This window comes from Conger conger, chromosome 12 (assembly GCF_963514075.1).
Source record: "Conger conger chromosome 12, fConCon1.1, whole genome shotgun sequence".
NCBI classification, from domain to species: Eukaryota; Metazoa; Chordata; class Actinopteri; order Anguilliformes; family Congridae; genus Conger; species Conger conger.
This window is the reverse complement of record NC_083771.1, coordinates 35,271,898-35,292,174: the sequence shown is the minus strand read 5'-3', so window position 1 is coordinate 35,292,174 and position 20,277 is coordinate 35,271,898. Positions and strand designations below refer to the sequence as shown.

The 20,277-nt window shown below is 38.7% G+C and overlaps 1 protein-coding gene across 1 annotated transcript in view; it reads right to left on the bottom strand.

Annotated features, from left to right (window-relative positions):
• camk4 (calcium/calmodulin-dependent protein kinase IV) overlaps window positions 1–20,277 on the bottom strand; it is a 54,857-nt gene that overhangs the window by 15,929 nt on the left and 18,651 nt on the right. Inside the window, exons 2-4 of the mRNA XM_061215635.1 lie at window positions 9,972–10,050; window positions 1,911–1,973; window positions 816–898 (exon numbers count right to left, since the gene is read on the bottom strand). Of these exons, the coding sequence (XP_061071619.1) occupies window positions 816–898; window positions 1,911–1,973; window positions 9,972–10,050 (225 nt within the window). The remainder of the gene's footprint in view (window positions 1–815; window positions 899–1,910; window positions 1,974–9,971; window positions 10,051–20,277) is intronic.

Genomic DNA, 20,277 nt, shown 5'->3' with positions numbered 1-20,277 from the left:
CACGTAATACAGGTCTAGGAATATCATGAAATGATCCATGTCTTTGTCCAGCACTAAACCTTAACATTATTTCAGTAATACAGTCAAAATCTAGGTTCACACCAGAGGCATCATTTCAAGAAAAATGATCTAAAAACACCAAAGAAGATGTGCATCACTATACATAACACAGGTGTGTAAGCAGCAAGGCTTTCATGATAACACAGTTCTCTCTCCTCTCTGCACAGTGTCAGGGCTACCAGCAGGCCTGTCAGACTGCACAGAAATGCAGGTAAGATTATGTCAGCAGGACTTGAATATACACGTACAATTTATTTTATTTCACAAATCTATTACAGTTCTTTGAGTCCCAGGGGTCCTACCCTCAGTGAGCACTTTATTATGTATTTATTAGACTTATTTTTTTAGACACATGAGAAGTTGAGAAGTTGGCTGGCAGTAAAGACAGCTTGCATAATCAGCTGGAGGTGGATGTTCAGCTTCTTAATTTACAGGATGCATTTCTGAAATCTAGATAATGCAAGTACCTCCCACAAATAAAACATACAGTTTCTTCCTTAATTTATGGACAGAGTAAGCAGTCGGCAAACATAGACACTGGAATTGGACATTGCTCACCAAATGCACACCTTTCCCTTTTTCAATCCCATTGGCATTAGCATTGCTTTGTGTTTAAAACATTAATTTGCTTTTCTCAGTCACCGTGCCCTTCTGAAGATGTCAGGTGCTGCTTTGTAAGTTCCATGATGTGTACAGTGGGGGACAGGAATGGACATTTGGGTAGTATTTCCCCAGAAAGGGTCGAACAGACTGACCTGTCAAATAACTCTCCCCCGGTGACCAGCTCCAAAACCAGACTGATTTCAGCTGGCGTCTCAAAGATCTCTTTCAATTTAATCTGCCAGAGCAAGCAAAGAAGAAGACCAGTATTGTTGTTATTTGCCTTGGTTCTTTACCAAACTTGTGGTAAAAAGAAATTAACACCAAATAAATGAATGAATGAATGAATGAAGATTATGCACAAATATCCTTGCATTATCAGATCAGTTTCAAAATCAATTTTAAAATTATGTGCATAACAGTTTGCAGAAATATGCCATATTTACGTTTATTCCCTGCAGAAGACGATAGCAACGTTTCACTAACAACATCAACCAAACATGCAACAAACTTTTGCATACCACTTTATATGTCATATAGTTATGCAATAAAGTGCTTATTAAAGCTCTGATCCGCCCTCTGGTTTATGGGATCCAGCGCTGCATGGCATATTGAGAGCAAAAGAGGCTCTCTCCTTCCTTATTTACATCCTACCAGCTGCACAGGCCTTATGGTGGCTCTTAGAGAGAAGAGGTTACCAATTTAGATTACAAAGCCACTCATTAATCAAGGCCATTCAATTAGGATAGAGGGTCCATCCTTGTTATAAAGTGCTTCAGCTGTCTGCTGTAAACAACCAGTAGAAATATCAGCCAGTCTGGTTCTGCTCTAAAGCAGGCATACGAATCTATGCGATTTCATTTGAACAGCATCTCCTATAATCAACATCCATTAACTACTATACAAGTGTTGCCAAATCTCTGCCAGTATAACGGAATCGTGCAATGTAGGACATCTTGTGAGAATAACATTAGATGGAATGTGTCTGAACCAAAATACAGAAAAATAACTCAAAGGTGATACTGCATTTAAAATCACAGAGTAATACCAAATTCATCCGAAGGGATTTGTGGAATATCTCTTTGTGGTTGCTGCTGTATTGTCTAACACTGAATGAGAAATCAATCAGTGAGAAACAACCATGGAGAAACAATAACAGAAAAGGAGTAATACATGGAAAGTACAATGGTGCAGCTGGAGATATAAATGTTAAATTAGAAACCTGAATTAAAAATATGTGAAATACTTACGATGTTTGGATGGGAAAGCCGAAGTAAAACCCCAATCTCTGTTCGTACAATCTTCTTGTCAACCTGCCCAAAAGAAATCAACACTTTGGGTACTCTGGTGATATATTCCATAGATAATACAATAGTATATCAAATTAAACTCTCTGAACTGGAAAGTATCGACAGATGACAAATTCAATAATACAATATAATTCGATTATTTACAAGATAAATATTAGGTGGTCAAATCTGATCAAGTTAAGCATTATTGCGAAAAAACTTTTAACCGTCCTATAAATATCATCAAATTAACTTAACACTACAGAATATACAGTATATTAAAAATTTTGGCTTGAAATAGGCCAAAAGTTTCTCGCCAATAGTAGTCCACTTAAGAAATACCCCATAGAAGGCTTATGGTTGATTAGGATTAGAGTATCCAAGAGTAGGATTAGAGTATCCAAAAGTATATAACTCAAGTGCTGACTGACACATTAAATCAATGTGCATGTATAGGCCAGACCTTGAGAGACCAGACGTGAATGCCTCATCCTCCCTACCGAAATGAGCAGACAAAGTAAGTAATCATATTGGCAAAAATTGTCAGCGCAGTGGTCTTGTAAGAGGCTGCAAGTTGAAAGAATTACTCCGCTCAATATGTTTATTATGAATGACCTATTACATTTTGGCAGCAAAATGATCCTGATGTGAAATTCTGTTAGTGAGCATGTAATTGCATTTCCTTCAATGGCAGCACAGCATGCAGGGTATCCACATATCCACAGAACAATAGTGTGCTATTTCAGAGCAAAGCATAGCAGCTGTGGGGGCGGGGGCTTTGAGATGCAACCTAAATTTTCTTCCTTGTGTTTCGTAACGCAGGAAGCTGAAAGAACACAAAGGTAATAGACTGTAGGAGAGAGAAGAGGTCCTGTAGTGTGTTGTGCCTGTTCAGCGTCTCACTCACACACTCCAAGAAACAGGGCATTGATGCACTGCTAGGGCCTGCTGACAATTCAACCATGTTCATGGTTCATCGATCATCACAAGAGTGAGAAGGACATATGCCCCTTTTATTTCTGAGAAAAACAGTTCACTTGTTTTGCATTCCCCAATGCAAAGCCGTGAATTTAGTAGGACAGTTTGATCATCTGTTATATACGTTCCGTTTTTGCAGTATTTAAGTCCCAGGACACCACTCTGGACTTGGAGCACTCCACAGAAAGTAGCTCTGTCTCTTTTTAAATGAAGAAATGAATGTAGGTATAAATTATAGAATAATTCTGGAAAAACAATGGCAGTTTAGGCACACTTAATCACAACATCTTATTATTTGTGTTTATTTAAAGGAGCACTGTCACACTTGTTTAAATTTAGATTATTTGGATTAAATTCTTAAATTTTGTTTGAGTTTGAGCGCCTGTTACCTTCTGGAAAACATGTGATGTCTCTGGACGTGTTTGCCCTCAGAGGTTTTGCCCCATATTTAGGAAACGGCAACACTGACGGTGATTTTAAAAAGGCCTACACACATAATTTAAGCATTTAGTCCAAATAATATCACTGAAACAAGTGTGACAGTGCTCTGTTAAGGGTGCATTATTACCTGCAATGCCTTTAGTAATAATCTGCCTGAGGCAATATACCTCAAATACCACAAATAATAACTTTTTTCATGATTAGCTGGGATAACATGGGGTATAGAATCTTCCCTTGCTTAACACTGTCAGGGGGAAAGACTAACAGCATTATGAGCCACGGTCATATTCTGGATTCCTGAACTGGATAATACTTTTTTTTTATTTCTTTTTTACTTTTTACTGATTTATTGTCTTGTGGAACCACCCAGCTGACCTGTGTTTGCTGGAGATGGAGAGATTGGAGAGAAGTTTGGAGATGTTGTTTATGGAATGCAACTTTGAAGGCTCACGATAAGGTCTCTATTACAATCAAGACTTTTGATAGGGTGATTCAATGGCATTCACCTTCTTTTTAAATCATGCTACTGTATTCGGAATCATTGTCTCACTGAACTGGGAATTTTATACCATTGAAGCACATACCATTTCTGCTTGATATGTTGTACCATACTCAAAGAGAAACTCAATGAGCCAAACCATCTCCTGATCTAATACTTTTTACTTGATTTGTTTCTATTTACAGATATACTGTAGATGCATTTACTCTTCAGTGAAGTTAGACTACTGATTACACAGGCACCGTAACACAATTTTGTGACCTTTTCAAATTATACCTGAACTGTATGTGTTGCCATAGCAACAGGGTGGAATACCTGTGCAACTGAGAATCCTCTAATTCTACTTGACAATCTTGTTTATCTGCATAATATCATACTTTTAGCTTTGTTTCAGAGATTGTATCAGCTGTAAATATAAAATCGTTTCTGCATTACATCATTGCATATATCAACAAAATGGTAAGAGCTGTGTGTTCATGTGTATGTGCGTGTGCATGCATTCTATTATCATATTTTTGTCTCTATGTGATGTAAATCGTTGAATTGATTATTGTCAACTTGTCTGTCCTAACTTGCATATAATAGATCCCCATAAAATCGATTTTTTAGATTTTTTTGCAGTTAATTCTGCATGAATTCTAATTGGCTATGGTCAAATGTACATACTTGCGTTTAATTATAGAGGGTTTCATTGTGTGTGTGCATAATGCATTTGTGTGCATATGCTATATGAACTATATTAAACACTGTGTCAACAGCAAGTATTTAAAATATGTAGTTGACGTGCTTATGAGCTTCAATGGCCTATTCCAATGTATAGCTGTGCTGTGGTATTGTTTGTCTTTTGTCTTGTGGTATTGTATGCAAGTGCGGTTGCTCCTCTAAGTATTTTTTTATATTTCATCATGCATCTAGCTTGCCCACTAATTACAAGTGTGAAATCAATTATGTTCTATACATTTCTAATTCAGTTTGGATTTAATAAGAGAATGTCATTCATCTGTCAAATGTCTAATCAGTGATTGAGTTGCAGAAATGTAAAAGCCTCCATGGCTTTATAAGAAAATCAAGAGGAGCTTATTGGCCTTGGAGCACACAAAAATATTCATTTTATCTTCCTGAGACCCTGCTTCCTTGTCCATAGGTTGACCAGGCTGAACATTCATACAGAATGGGAGAGAGTGCACAGGGACAGGGCACCACTGACTATGCATGAATGTAACAGTTATTTTCTTAAATAGTTCATTCTCACAGTGGTGCAGGAGCAAGCTGGAAGAATGTTTTCTCCTCTAGCTTTTAAGTTCCCATTTTGTTCTTCAATCACATTGATGTGAATTGAACAGACTGCATGTTCATCATAGAGCATGATACTTTTACATTTAGCAATTCTTCTCCTTCTGGCTCAGACAGGGAGAATGTAGGCTATTGTCTGAGTGTGTTTGATAAATCTTGCGGAATTGGATGGTTCAGTTCCGATCACACGTAAATTTGCATGTGGGTTCCGGAAAATATTGACAAATGAGGCCCACTGTAATCAAGCTATTGTTGCAGAAATATCATAAACATCAAAATATCAATATCAAAAATGTGACATGGGGAATAATACAATGGATGGACAACACATACAAATAATACATTTATACTTTTTAACAGATGTAACACTACACTAGACCATTCACATGGTATGTGGAAAAAGCATTTAGCCCTTCTACTGGAGAAAGTAAAAAAGGAAATTGGACACGTGGCAACATAACCAGTTGCTAAGGAAGAAAAAGCTTTGTGGGTGCTGCTTACCAATCCCATCCCCCCACCCCACCCAAAAAAGGAAGAAGAAAAAAACATGATATCATTACACTGAAATCACTCTGCTTAAAAGGATGCCAGCTTTCCATAAGCACTTGACTCTTGACATCATTGCACAGTACGTGAGTTCTGTTCAAGAGAACCTTCCCTGCTCTTTAGATGACTGCACTAGAGCCATTATTCATAGTGATAGCACTCTCACTGGCATGGAGCCGTCTTCAGAGAACAGCAGCACACACACACCCAATGGAGTGAGTCACCCACCCCCAAAAAAATTACAGGAAATCCAGGCTGCTGCCTGGGGGGCATCAATTCTTCATCTCGTTCCAAAGTTTGCTCAAACTTTTTCCCTGGATCGGATTTCCCTTTACAGATCTCACAAACCACAAAATGCAAGATGGTTATGGTGGTATGTTCCGTAGCCAATGGTCCAGTTTATTTATTGTGTATGACAACCATGGTGGAAGATATTTATGTACAGTACTGTGCAAACGTTTTAGGCACATGTAAAATAAAATCTGTAAAGTGGAGATGCTACGGCTGCAATCGGGATACAATGTCTGCAAATGTCATTTTCCATTAAGAAACTGAAATATGCCATACAACCTATTTCTCTAGCAGCTACCATATTTGCTCTGCGAGATGTGGAACAAAACAGGAAGTGGGTTGTCTGGGTTTTGCAATTTACATGCAAAAGAGCAATCGGATTTCAATATGGCTGCAGAGGCAACTGATTACCAAGTGTAAATGTCATGTGTTTACAGTCATCATATCCGGATACTATCTAGATACAAGTCACATGAAATGACCAAGTGTAAACGGCATACTGCATTTATAACATGTTTATAACATGTTTAAGTATAAACTCTGTAAAGTGCCCGTGAAGTCTGCTGGGCTTGTAACTCAGAGCATGTTGTTCAAATCCTATAGCCACTGTGTGCTTGAACAAAGTACTTGTCTTGAATTTCTTCATTAAAATATACTGCTATATGAATGTATTGTTTGAACAAATTGTAGGTCACTATGACTAAGGGGCTCTGGTCATAAATAATCTTTAAAGTACATAATATTATATAGAGTAGCTGCTTCAACTCAGCACATAAGACCTGTGAATAAAGATATTCGAAAGTTGTCACATAAGTCTTATGAAGTGCTTTATGAAGTGCATTGCATATGTTGCAAATGGGTCAAAACTGCAAATGGGTCAAAACATCCTGGATCTCTTTAGTCTAAGCCTAGGCGATTTATATGAATAGGCACCCTTTGGAGCTGCATGAGTGGGTGATGAATGCTGACCCTTTTTACCCAAATCTCTACAGATGTGATCTTAGTGGAACATAAATCAAAGAGCAGCACATGTTGATGTATTTAGAGTACTACCACCTTGTGACAATCCACAGCCTTATCTTTCAAAATGAACCAAAATAAATAGTTATCTACCTATTTTGTGAAATGGTACCAGATCTCTATGCTTCCACTGACAACTAACCACAGACAAATGTCACGCAGTTTGAACTGTGGCCAGTAGGAATTGAGTACCTGCTTGAAGAATATGATTAGTTATTTAGTTGAATCAGGTGTCATAGTACTGGGCTAAAACAAAAAACGGCACCCACACCAGCGCTTTTTGGATAAAACTGGACATCCCTGCTCCAGTTCTATTTCACTGATTAAAATGCCCCCTGGAAAAAGATATGCCAATGGGGCTTTTCACCTGAATAAACAGAAAACCAAGAAAGATTCTTTTTTTATCCACTTCTACTGCGGAATACACTACCTCAAAATATCAAGGACACCATAACCACAACATTTTCAGAGAAAGATAAAATGCACTTTCAGTGTAAAATTAATTATTTTGTTGATAACATTGTGCCGTGACGTGCACGTCAGGCTAAGCTGGGAACACGGCTACGTTGAACCACGTCATAGGCTCTGGGAAAATTCAACGCAGAACTATAAATAAGACTTTAGAGTGCACAACTCTAACAATGTAACAATCGGCAGTGTGCTTGGAAAAATCCAGGGACCACCTAGCACAGTGAATTTGACATGCAAAAGCAGGAGAGACAAAGAGATGTCATCACACCTCAGCAGAGAACTACCTGTTCCTGCACTTGAGTACCAGAGGAAGTCCTCTGTCAATGATAACCTGCAGTGGCTACCTGCACATCGTAGATTGTTGCACTTCCTAAATTACCATTCTCAGAAGAGCTGCATTTTGATGAAATACAGTATTTGTATTAATTGTATTTGGTGTTATTCACAAGTAATGGATATTGCGAATGTATTTATTTCTCAATTTCTTTTATCGTGAAAATGCATGTACTTTATTTACGCATCCATAACTTAATATGTTTGAAAATACATACAACGCGTAAGCAAACATGCAACTCCATTCTGTCATTCTTTCAAACAAAATAGACACAATCTACACTCACCTGGACACGCCCTCCAACACCACTACCCTCTCTGACCCTGAGTTTTTCTCTCCCCCTTTAACTAATCTGTCATTCTCAAATTTTCCTCAATCTCTCGTTCAGTTCTCTCCAAATTGGTGACCGGCATGAAAACTGCTACCTCTGATCCCTGGATCCCATTCCCTCAACTTTTGTTAAAGCCTGTCCCCCTACACTGTGTCCACTGATCATTACAGTAATTAATTCCTCTCTGTCTACTGGCTCTGTCCCCTCCACTCTCAAAATCGCTGCTATTGCCCTCATTCTCAAGAAACCAGGCCTTGACCCTGAAGCAATTTGAGACGCATTTCCAATCTCCCATTTCTATCTAAAATACTGGAATGCTACTCAATTAAAATATAATTTACATTCAAATCAGTATCTCTACGAACCATTTAAATCCAGATTGACATCACAGCACAGCCCCCCTGCTCCTTTCTTCTGACACTGGCTCCCCTAACATTCTTATTCTTCTTGACCTTAGTGCAGCCTTCAACATGATTAATCACTCCATCCTTCACACCCGCCTCAAATCCTCCCTTATATTCACTGGCACTACCCTCTCCTGGTTTAAATCCTACCTCTCTGACAGACACCACTTCCTTTCTATCAATAACTGCAGATCCCACACAGCCCCAATTTCTCATGGTGTTCCCCAAGGTTCGGTGCTTGGTCCCCTCGTCTTCATTCTCTACATGCTTTCCTTTTTCATCCATTCCCACGGCCAATTTGATTGCTTTGCAGACGACACCCAGCTCTACAAAACTCACTGCTCTTACCCACTCCACCATAACCACATGTCTCACTAAAATCAAACCTTGGATCCAAACTAATTTCCTCCTACAAAACTGTAATAAATCTGAAATCATTATTATTGGACCAAAACATCACACCCAATCCACTGACAATTTTTCCCTTGCTATTGATGGCTTCACTGTCTGCACACCCCCTCAAATCCATAACCCCGGGATCATTTTTTATCCCACCCTGTACAGACTCTGCAACAGTATTCTTTACAGAACTTGACTATATGTCCAGAACTCTGCTGCCTGTTTGCTCACACTCCCATACCAGATATCATATTACACCTGTTCTTCAGAACCTCCACTGGCACATCCCCACCTAATAATAATAATAATAATAATAATGCATTTCATTTGTAGTGTACTTTACATTTGGAGACCAAATCTCAAAGTGCTACAGGGTAAAAACAGCCAAAGGCATGTATAAAATGTAAAAACTAAGAAAAATCTTTGGTAAAGAGGTAGGTTTTTAGTCCTCTTTTAAAAGCATCAGTGGTCTGTAGTGCTCTCAGGTAGTCAGGGAGGGCATTCCACAGGCATTCCACCTATAACCTTTGATCTGCTGATGCTATTCTCCTTAACCCTTCCATAAAGACCAAGCATCGGACCTGGGGTAACCAAGCTTTTTCCATCGCTGCCCCCTCTCTCTGGAACTCTCTCCCCAAAAACATTCAAGATTCAAAAAAGCACTTAAAACCCACCTTTTCAAACTTGCTTTTAATGTATGACCTCTGTTTTTTTGGGTTTTTTTTAACCCTTGCTCCGCATCATTTATTCTATGTTCTATTAAGTTTTACCATGTAAATTGTATTTGTGTTCCCTACAAAGCACTAATGAAGGTATTATTATTATTATTATTATTATTATTATTATTATTATTATAATACAGGCATTAGTTTCAGTAACTCACTTCCTTTTAGCTCAGTAATCATTCCCAGCAGGAAGGCACTTATCATTTTAGATGAAAGAATTCTATCAGCAGATGACGCTTTCAAATAAAGTAAAATTTGAATGGAGTGTTACGGAAAAAGCCTGGACTTACCGTCTTCTTTAGCATTTTAACCGCGTAGGGCTTCTGAGTTCCTTTCTGCCGGCATCGGAACACCACCGACGTGGCTCCCCTGTACAAGAAAGAGAAAAATGTTGAAGGTTTTAGACCATTGGAAATTATATTGGGATAAGGAGGCTCATTCATGCACTGACTGTGCTGCTCACTGAAAACACTTTGAATAGGGAGCAGGTTATAGTGAACGTGGTATAATCTGCATGGGCATGCATTGGTTGGCACTTCCATTCAAAACAGCTAATTTTGAACCTCAATGTATCACCCGTTTCAAAACCAATCTCAGGTCTACTACAATGGCAACGGGCTCGCTAACTACTGATTCTGCTGGTGCTACCTTGCGCCATTCTGTGTCACCTCTGTGTCATGGATACCCTTAAAAACTTAGCATAAAGCATTAAAGACTTTTTTTTAACGGCAGCCAGTTTCACTGTCTGTCCAAAGTGGAAACAAGCACTCAAAATGTGTCGATTGCAAGGGCAGCCAGTTTGGTCAGCATACATAAACAGAAAACTTAAAGCCAAATCACCACCTAATTTAGCTAGCTAGTTTATTAGCCTAGTCATAAATACTAACAAATTCAGTTCCCTAGGCTAGCCAGCTTTCTCTAGCTACACGGAAAAACAGTGTTAATGCCAGCTAGTTAACTACCTAGCCAGCCTAAAGTTAGGCTTTTAAAAGTATGTATACCTTGCTCGCTAACTGACTGGTTGATGTGGAATATTTCTGGTATGTACGGTTCCGAAGAGCAAAAGCAGACCAAGGGATATCCAAAAATGTTGTCTTTATTACTGTCCAAGTCACAAGCCAAGAGGTCACAAGACATAGTGCCAAATCGAGATGCAAAAAGGAAAGCAGTAAACAAAGCAAGGGTCAAAAATCCAAAAACGAAGTTGACAAAAGTAGAAAATCAATATCAAAACCAAGTAATCAATGGGCAAACAATCCAAAGGAATCAGGCAAACTCTGAAAAAAAGCCAAAGGGGTGTCTTCAAGAATCTAAATAAAGAAGGTTTACTAGAATTCGGCAACTGAAATATGACTAATGTTCTGACACTGAACAAGGCAGAGATTGAGGTTTAAATACAAGGGAAGTGACAGACTAGGCGGGGCACGGGAGTGAGGAGGGTTAAACAATTAAACAACAGGTGAGGAACATGAATGGGCAATAATACAATAACAAGGGGGAAACGAACTGGGTACACATAGACCAACATGTAAAACATATGGCTCTGGATTAGGCACATAGAATAGAAGACGTATTGATAGCGAGAGGCTGGTGTGAACACTTTGCTGAAACTAAGTAAGTAATCAGTGATAGAACAGGGAGGCAGAGTTACAGGACAGAATTGAAACTGGAGATATGTTAGTATGTTAGTTACGTGCTTAAGTCTATATTACCCCAAACTAGTGACTGTTAGTTAATTAGTTAGACAGACAGTAAGTGTGTTAATATAATTAGTACTGTACACTATGTATGTTAGTCATTATTAGTAAGTTTAGTGCTATACAACATGGACTAGCGAGAAAGCAGAAAGTATGGAAATGCGAGACTGGGAAGGAATCGTTGAAACCCGGAATTTACCGAAACCACCCGAATAGTGCAGCACACAGACAGGGGAATGACTCTAACTTGGAAACATTGAGACACAGACATAACAGGGGAATGACGAATGCAATGAATAGTAATGTCTAAATAAAAAGAAGACCAGATAAGATATGAAAAATAAGAAATGACAAGAATAACAATAATAAACTAACAGACAAAACTCAGGATCATAACAATTTATCATTCCACATAAGAGAACATGCAATCTCGCAAGAAAAATGGAACTTAATAAGCAAATACCGTGTTGATTGAAAAAAGGCATCTGCTTAAGATATGACTGAAGAAATTATCGTGGAATTATCGTTGAATTATCGTTGAAATGTAAAATAATGATGTTAACTAGCTATACCTTTAAATCATGCATCGTTAGGCATGTTAGCTAGAAAAACAGTCACGGTAAATTTTTGCCAGCAGATGCCAATCACATATAAGAATTGGGAAGGAAGGGCTTGCAAGACTAGATTTTGTTTTTGTTTACAGTTTTTCTTAATCACTTTGGCCCATTTCATGCATACTGTACAACTTTATGGTTCACCTCCAAAAGCGCATATCTCTGATACCTTGATGGAGAGCAGGGTGATATTAGCATTAGGGCTGATCAATACCATTTCCTGTCCTTTGAGGCATTCAGAAAATGCAATCATTTCACTTAAAACATATTTTTTGTGATAAATAGAGATAGACAGGCAGACAGGCAGACAAACATACATACAGATGAACTAATGCGCCATATACATTTTTCAATGTTGACATATCCAGAAATACTGCTTTCCTTGCAAACAATTTTTTGACCAATTTTGCTGAGTGCTTTTAATGCCATAGCCCCACCTGATAAATTACTATCTACACCCTAAGTAATTAACTGTAGTTTTTGCCAAGATTACTTAAATAAATGCCAGCACTGAAAAATCTGGAGATTTTCTGAGCTTTACACAGGATCCAAAATAATGGATTTGTTTCCATTGAATCATTGGAAAAGCACACTCATTTTCATGTTGTAAAATAAAGCACAGGTCAATAAATGCATTCTTTTTTAGTTTACAGTATTTTTTGTGCATATTTATCAAGGGTGCCAATAATTCTGGAGCCCACGGTACAATATATCTCAATACCTGTAAATGTGGATTATTTTTTTTAGGATTAAATGATCCACTATACTGAAATATTTAACCTTTAAATAAAAGTTATATCTGGTCATAGTCATTTACTAAAAATATAATGGAGGATCTTAAAACACAATATGCATCTCTGTCAAGAAATTGTATTGTGCTGTTCATACAAAACAAGCATTTCACATACAACAAAGTGATACTCACACTCTCTATCACACATTCAATTTTAGCACTGTGTGAAGAAGTGATTTTTGAACTCAAAGCAAGAAAAAGTAATTTGCTTAATATTATCTACTGGTTAGGATCTGTGTATGAGCAAAAGATGAATGTACTCTATTAAACTATCGTTTTTGACACACCAATACCATACATGCTCTATATGCTTGATAGAACAGTGCAGCTTGGCTGATCTAGAACCAGCATTCACCACCCCCCACCCACCAAACTACTCTCTGTGGGTGATCAGATGTCTTATAAACAGCAGTCTTATAAAAGCTTTACCCCACACTCAAGCTACCATGAATCCAAAAGGCAAATTCAGTGAAAATAGAATGGAATGTAAAGTATGAGGCAAAAAGACTGACTAGACCCACAGTTTACGCTTAAAGGCTTAAACTCCTTTTTTAAATTAAAATTGTACTGGATAAATTGGTGCTGCCTATTTGCCGAGAGTGTAAATCACTGATCTGACAACTATACAACCGGATATATTTTTACTAGCAGCTAGGCTGTGACTTCAGATTGAATTGCTGCCATAGCTTTGCTGTAAGCATATAGTCATGGTCATTCTGTTCTCAATGGACTTCACTGCTGAATTTTTTTACCTATTGCAGAATTTTTGTCCATACTACCCCTCAACCACTCAAACCACACAGATGGTTCTGTAGCATTAGGAGCCTAGCTATCATTTGTTCACTCTTGCCTGTATCCCTCCAGACGTACACATGAGGCGGTTGAGCAGGAATGTTAATAAAGTGGGTGTGATGATTAATAATGGATTTTTCAGTCAAGTCAGTCTGATTACTTTCTTTTAGCCGAACCGAATGCATTTTAATTTAACAGCATTACTTGGACATTAATGCATCTATGCAAATCGATATTCATATATACTACTATTCCCAGACTTGCAGGCAAATCACATCATGAACACAAGCCCTTAGGACCGCATTAGTGCAAATGAAATGTATGATATCTGATATTATTAAGAGCATATATATTGTTTTCACCCACCTAGAAAACATCTTAAAAAACATGACTGAAGAATGTCAGTGTACAATAAAAGTTGTCCAATATAGTCCCTGGCAGCAAGCCCACACTTCCAGTCAGGTGGAAGTATCAGCCTTGTAACACCAAATGTTCCAACCCAACAGTCACCCACTAGGGGTTTGTAGTCCCTTGAATTAATGATACTGATCTTCTTCTGTGAATTTACGGATGGAGAGGAAATGGACTTCTGTCATCTCCATGGTGACTCATATGTATTGAAATGTAACATAATGTCTAAGATTTGTTACAGCAGCTGAGAAAAACAGAAGATCCTACTTGCTGAAAATGCAAAAATAGCAGCTGTCTATTACCTGGACTATCATTGTGTTTTGCAATGACATCTGAGACCAAAAAATGAATGCAATATTTACTGTACATATAAGTAATATTTTACTATAGGGATAATATTTTTAAAATAGTAAAATTCTACAAAATTGAATAATTGTTAATCAATTACATTTTATTACTTAAGAGTACATAGTATTCCATCAAATAACAGCAAGCTAAAATACAGTTCCCTTTCTGGGAGCAGAGAGACTGTTGAAGAACACTTCATATTAAAGTAATTATATGTATAAACATAGTATTTACAAGCAATTAGGCACATTCAGTTACCCTCAGTGTATTCTCTTTAATCATAATAAGTAATTTGCACCCATGAATTATCAATTAAAGGCTTAAAAGGTTTGAATGAATGATTTAAGGTACAGCATACAGGATAAGGTTTAACCCTGTAATTGTCATCATAATAATGGACTGCATTCATATTAGCACTTAACGTGATCTCACACCATCACAGATTACACTATAGTGTAAATGCAGGCTTGATAATAAGTCAAGCTGTTCTATAAAAATTAGGATTTCCAGACATTTTCTATAATGATTATTGTACGCACATTTAGAGATTTTTAGACATTTCCCTTGTCATCAGAGTTGCACAATGCATAATTTCTTCAATCATTAAAATTTTATAGTTGGCTGGGCAGTAGGATTTGTATTAATGAGACCTTGACTCTATGTATGATGTAGAAGAAATACGTAATGGCTGGATTTAGTCATGAGTTCATGAGAAGGTGCTTGAGAAACAATGCTATGGTACCAGTAGCAGAATGCACAATGTCTGTACGGTGCGAATGCTTCTTTGTGAAATGTCACACCCATTTCTGAGAAGTACGCAGAAGAGCATTAAGGATCTGCAGCAGTTACAGTGGTGTGAAAAAGTGTTTGCCCCCTTCCTGATTTCTTTTTTTTTTTGCATGTTTGTCACACTAAAATGTTTCAGATCATCAAACTAATTTAAATATTAGTCAAAGACAACACAAGTAAACACAAAATGCAGTTTTTAAATGAAGGTTTTTATTATTAAGGGAGAAAAAAAATCCAAACCTACATGGCCCTGTGTGAAAAAGTGATTGCCCCCTAAACCTAATAACTGGTTGGGCCACCCTTAGCAGCAACAACTGCAATCAAGCGTTTGCGATAACTTGCAATGAGTCTCTTACAGCGCTGTGGAGGAATTTTGGCCCACTCATCTTTGCAGAATTGTTGTAATTCAGCCACATTGGAGGGTTTTCGAGCATGAACCGCCTTTTTAAGGTCATGCCACAGCATCTCAATAGGATTCAGGTCAGGACTTTGACTAGGCCACTCCAAAGTCTTCATTTTGTTTTTCTTCAGCCATTCAGAGGTGGACTTGCTGGTGTGTTTTGGATCATTGTCCTGCTGCAGAACCCAAGTTCGTTTCAGCTTGAGGTCACAAACAGATGGCCGGACATTCGCCTTCAGGATTTTTTGGTAGACAGCAGAATTCAGGGTTCCATTTATCACAGCAAGTCTTCCAGGTTCTGAAGCAGCAAAACAGCCCCAGACCATCACACTACTACCACCATATTTTACTGTTGGTATGATGTTCTTTTTCTGAAATGTGGTGATACTTTTACGCCAGATGTAACCTTCCAAAAAGTTCAACTTTTGTCTCGTCAGACCACAGAGTATTTTCCCAAAAGTCTTGGGGAACATCAAGATGTTTTCTGGCAAAATTGAGACAAGCCTTAATGTTCTTTTTGCTCAGCAGTGGTTTTCGTCTTGGAACTCTGCCATGCAGGCCATTTTTGCCCAGTCTCTTTCTTATGGTGGAGTCATGAACACTGACCTTAACTGAGGCAAGTGAGGCCTACAGTTCTTTGGATGTTGTTGTGGGGTCTTTTGTGACCTTTGGATGAGTCATTGCTGCGCTCTTGGGGTAATTTTGGTCGGCCGGCCACTCCTGGGAAGGTTCACCACTGTTCCATGTTTTCGCCATTTGTGGATAATGGCTCTCACTGTGGTTCGCTGGAGTGCCAAAGCTTTAGAAATGGCTTTATAACCTTTTCCAGACTGATAGATATCAATTACTTTCTTTCTCATTTGTTCCTGAATTTCTTTAGATCTCGGCATGATGTCTAGCTTTTGAGGATCATTTGGTCTACTTCACTTTGTCAGGCAGGTCCTATTTAAGTGATTTCTTGATTGAGAACAGGTGTGGCAGTAATCAGGCCTGGGTGTGGCTAGAGAAATTGAACTCAGGTTTGATAAACCACAGTTAAGTTATGTTTTAACAGGGGGGGCAATCACTTTTTCACACAGGGCCATGTAGGTTTGGATTTTTTTTCTCCCTTAATAATAAAAACCTTCATTTAAAAACTGCATTTTGTGTTTACTTGTGTTGTCTTTGACTAATATTTAAATTTGTTTGATGATCTGAAAGATTTAAGTGTGACAAACATGCAAAAAAATAAGAAATCAGGAAGGGGGCAAACACTTTTTCACACCACTGTATACACTCATTGAGCACTCTATTAGGTATGTATTAGACTTATTATTTTTTTTTATATATAAATTTTTTCCAGATTTTTCCATTTTTCTCCCAATTTGGTAGCCAATTGTACCTCGTCTGATTCAATTGGAGGTAGTCGTATTAGATGTACCGCCCGTACCCCGTCCCTCGGCGGCCCGAATGAGAGCAACACGCCTTCTTCAAGCCGTCTCGTCTTGTGCCCGTTGCCGTGATTCCGAGGCACCCGAGGTGCTTATTGTGCGGCAATCTAATAACCCTGCCAAGTCCCTCCCTCTGGAGCAGCGAGCCAATTATTGCTGCCCCACGTGAGCCGGCCAAACTTGGCTTTTTGGCAGGATATTACACTTATTTTTGAAGACTTCTACTGCTGTAGCCTATCCACTTAAGAGTTATGAGGCGTTGTGTGTTCAGAGATGCTCTTCTGCATACCACTGTTGTAATGTGTGGTTATTTGCGTTACTATCACCTTCCTGTCAGCTTTGACCAGTCTGGCCATTCTCCTCTGACGTCTCTCATTAACAAGGCATTTCTGTTGCTCACTGGATTCTTTTTTTGTTTGCCACCAACAATCATTCCACAGAACTTAGAACACATTTTTCCCTATTGTGATGATCGATATGAACGTTAGCTGAAGCCGCTGACCCGTATCTACATGGTTGTATGCATTGCACTGGTGCCACACAATTGGCTGATAAGATAACCACACGAATAAGTGGGAGTAATAAAGTAAAAATGTTCCTAATAAAGTGCCCGGTGAGTACAGAAAAAAAAGAAAAGTCATATGAAAATACACAAATTTGCAGTAAATACAGTGTACAAGTAAAGACAGTGACAAAATACAATTATTTTGTCTCCATAATGTTTGGGACAAAATAATTGTTTCTCCTGAATATTTTTTTTCAACACAAAAATTTGTCAGAAGAAACAATTATTTTCGTACCTACTGCATATCTGGCAGCAGCACGGTGGTTTGAGGCTCATTTGATACCTTGGACCCTTGATGATGTAAAGCCATTTAGCCAACAAATGTGTTCTATACTGTTTTGGTGTAATTTACAGCTGAATCTAGTCCCACCCCTCAATTCCCATAGAGATCCATTCAAATGCAAAGAGTTTTAGTATTGCTTGTAGGACAACCTGAAAATAAGATATCCAGACTCTGATGATGTTGATAGGTCACAGAGATCAATAAGTCATAGCATGCAAAGGATATGCAACAAAATACTAAACATGACTACATTCATTTACATAACTTTTCTGTGTCCCAAATGTTATTGTGCCCTGAAATGGGGGAATTACGTATAAACACTGCCATAATTTCTACAAGGTGAAACCTAAATGCATAAAAATCAGACAATGTGCACTTTAACCACATGTGATTTGTTTTTATTACAAATGTATTACAAAAACTGTAGAGTACAGAGGAAAATAAATAAATTATGGGTCTTTGTCCCAAACATCATTGATCACACTATATACAAGAAAATAATTTTTAGAGAACATTTATCGACCCTGTTTATTTCAGTTACACCTGTGTGTATCCTCAAAATTGCAAGGAACATTCTCAGGTCACAGTAAATAGACATGAATTAGTTTTGCAAGGAAACATTTAATTCACTTTACCCTATGCAATTGTATTTACTGTTTATCTGTTTCATTTGAACCTGATTATATTGCATAATTTATAACAGACAATAGAAAAACGGGCAGTCTAGTGATCACCACACCCAAATGAAAGATCCTTTGTCACCTGATCACCATGCATTTTGTCAAGCTCATTTTGTCCAACAATGCAGGAAGGGATCTGCCAATCAGAAATCAGTAGTTAAAACATACAATTAGATTTTGCAGAGTATTTTTTTCAAAGGCCTACTCTGAACAGGCAAAGCCTATCAAGTACTAAGCTCACCACACAACAGATGCCTTCTCATCAAGACCGAAGTCACAGCTCAGCGCATCAACCCATGAAAGAGAGCTGTCCATACCACCATCTCCATAGGAATCACAAGGGATTAAGCAGAGCTTTGGTACTGGTCCAGAATATGAGGCACATAATAGCCAGCATGTCTGTGTATACACTCACACATTCTTTCCCCCTCCTAAGTCCTACATAATGCATTGTGCTTGTGCTGTACAGTTGGACAGTGAATATATTTATAATGTTTTTGATTAAATGAAATAATATATACAGTGGGCGGCACGGATGGTGCAGTGGTTAGCACTGCCGCCTCACAGCAAGGAGGTCCTGGGTTCGAATCCCCGTCGGCCGGGGGCCTCTCTGTGCGGAGTTTGCATGTTCTCCCCGTGTCTGCGTGGGTTTCCTCCGGGTACTCCGGTTTCCTCCCACAGTCAAAAGACATGCAGGTTAGGCTGATTGGAGAGTCTAAATTGCCCATATGTATGAGTGTATGAGTGTATGAGTGCGTGAGTGAATGGTGTGTGTGCCCTGCGATGGACTGGCGACCTGTCCAGGGTGTATTCCTGCCTTTCGCCCAATGTATGCTGGGATAGGCTCCAGCCCCCCTGCGACCCTGTTCAGGATAAGCGGGTTAAGATAATGGATGGATGGATGGAATATATACAGTGCATCCGGAAAGTATTCACAGCGCTTCACTTTTTCCACATTTTGTTATGTCTTATTCCAAAATTGATTAAATTCATTTTTTTCCTCAACATTCTACACACAACAAGCCATAATGACAACATGAAAGAAGTGTTTTTGAAATTTTTGCAAATTTATTAAAAATAAAAAACTGAGAAATCGCATGTACATAAGTATTCACAGCCTTTGCCATGAAGCTCAAAATTGAGCTCAGGTGCATCCTGTTTCCACTGATCAACCTTGAGATGTTTCTACAGCTTAATTGGAGTCCACCTGTGGAAAATTCAGTTGATTGGACATGATTTGGAAACACACCTGTCTATATAAGGCCCCACAGTTGACAGTGCATGTCGGAGCACAAACCAAGCATGAAGTAAAAGGAACTGTCTGTAGACCTCCAAGACAAGATTGTCTCGAGGCACAAATCTGGGGAAGGGTACAGAAAAATTTCTGCTGCTTTAAAGGTCCCAATGAGCACAATAGCCTCCATCATCCGTAAATGGAAGAAGTTTGGAACCACCAGGACTCTTCCTAGAGCTGGCTGCCCGTCTAAACTGAGCAATTGGGGGAGAAAGGCCTTAGTCAGGGAGATGACCAAGAACCCGATGGTCACTCTGTCAGAGCTCCAGCGTTGCTCTGTGGAGAGAGGAGAACCTTCCAGAAGGACAACCATCTCTGCAGCAATCCACCAATCAGGCCTGTATGGTAGAGTGGCCAGACGGAAGCCACTCCTTAGTAAAAGGCACATGGCAGCCCGCCTAGAGTTTGCCAAAAGGCACCTGAAGGACTCTCAGACCATGAGAAACAAAATTCTCTGGTCTGATGAGACAAAGATTGAACTCTTTGGCGTGAATGCCAGG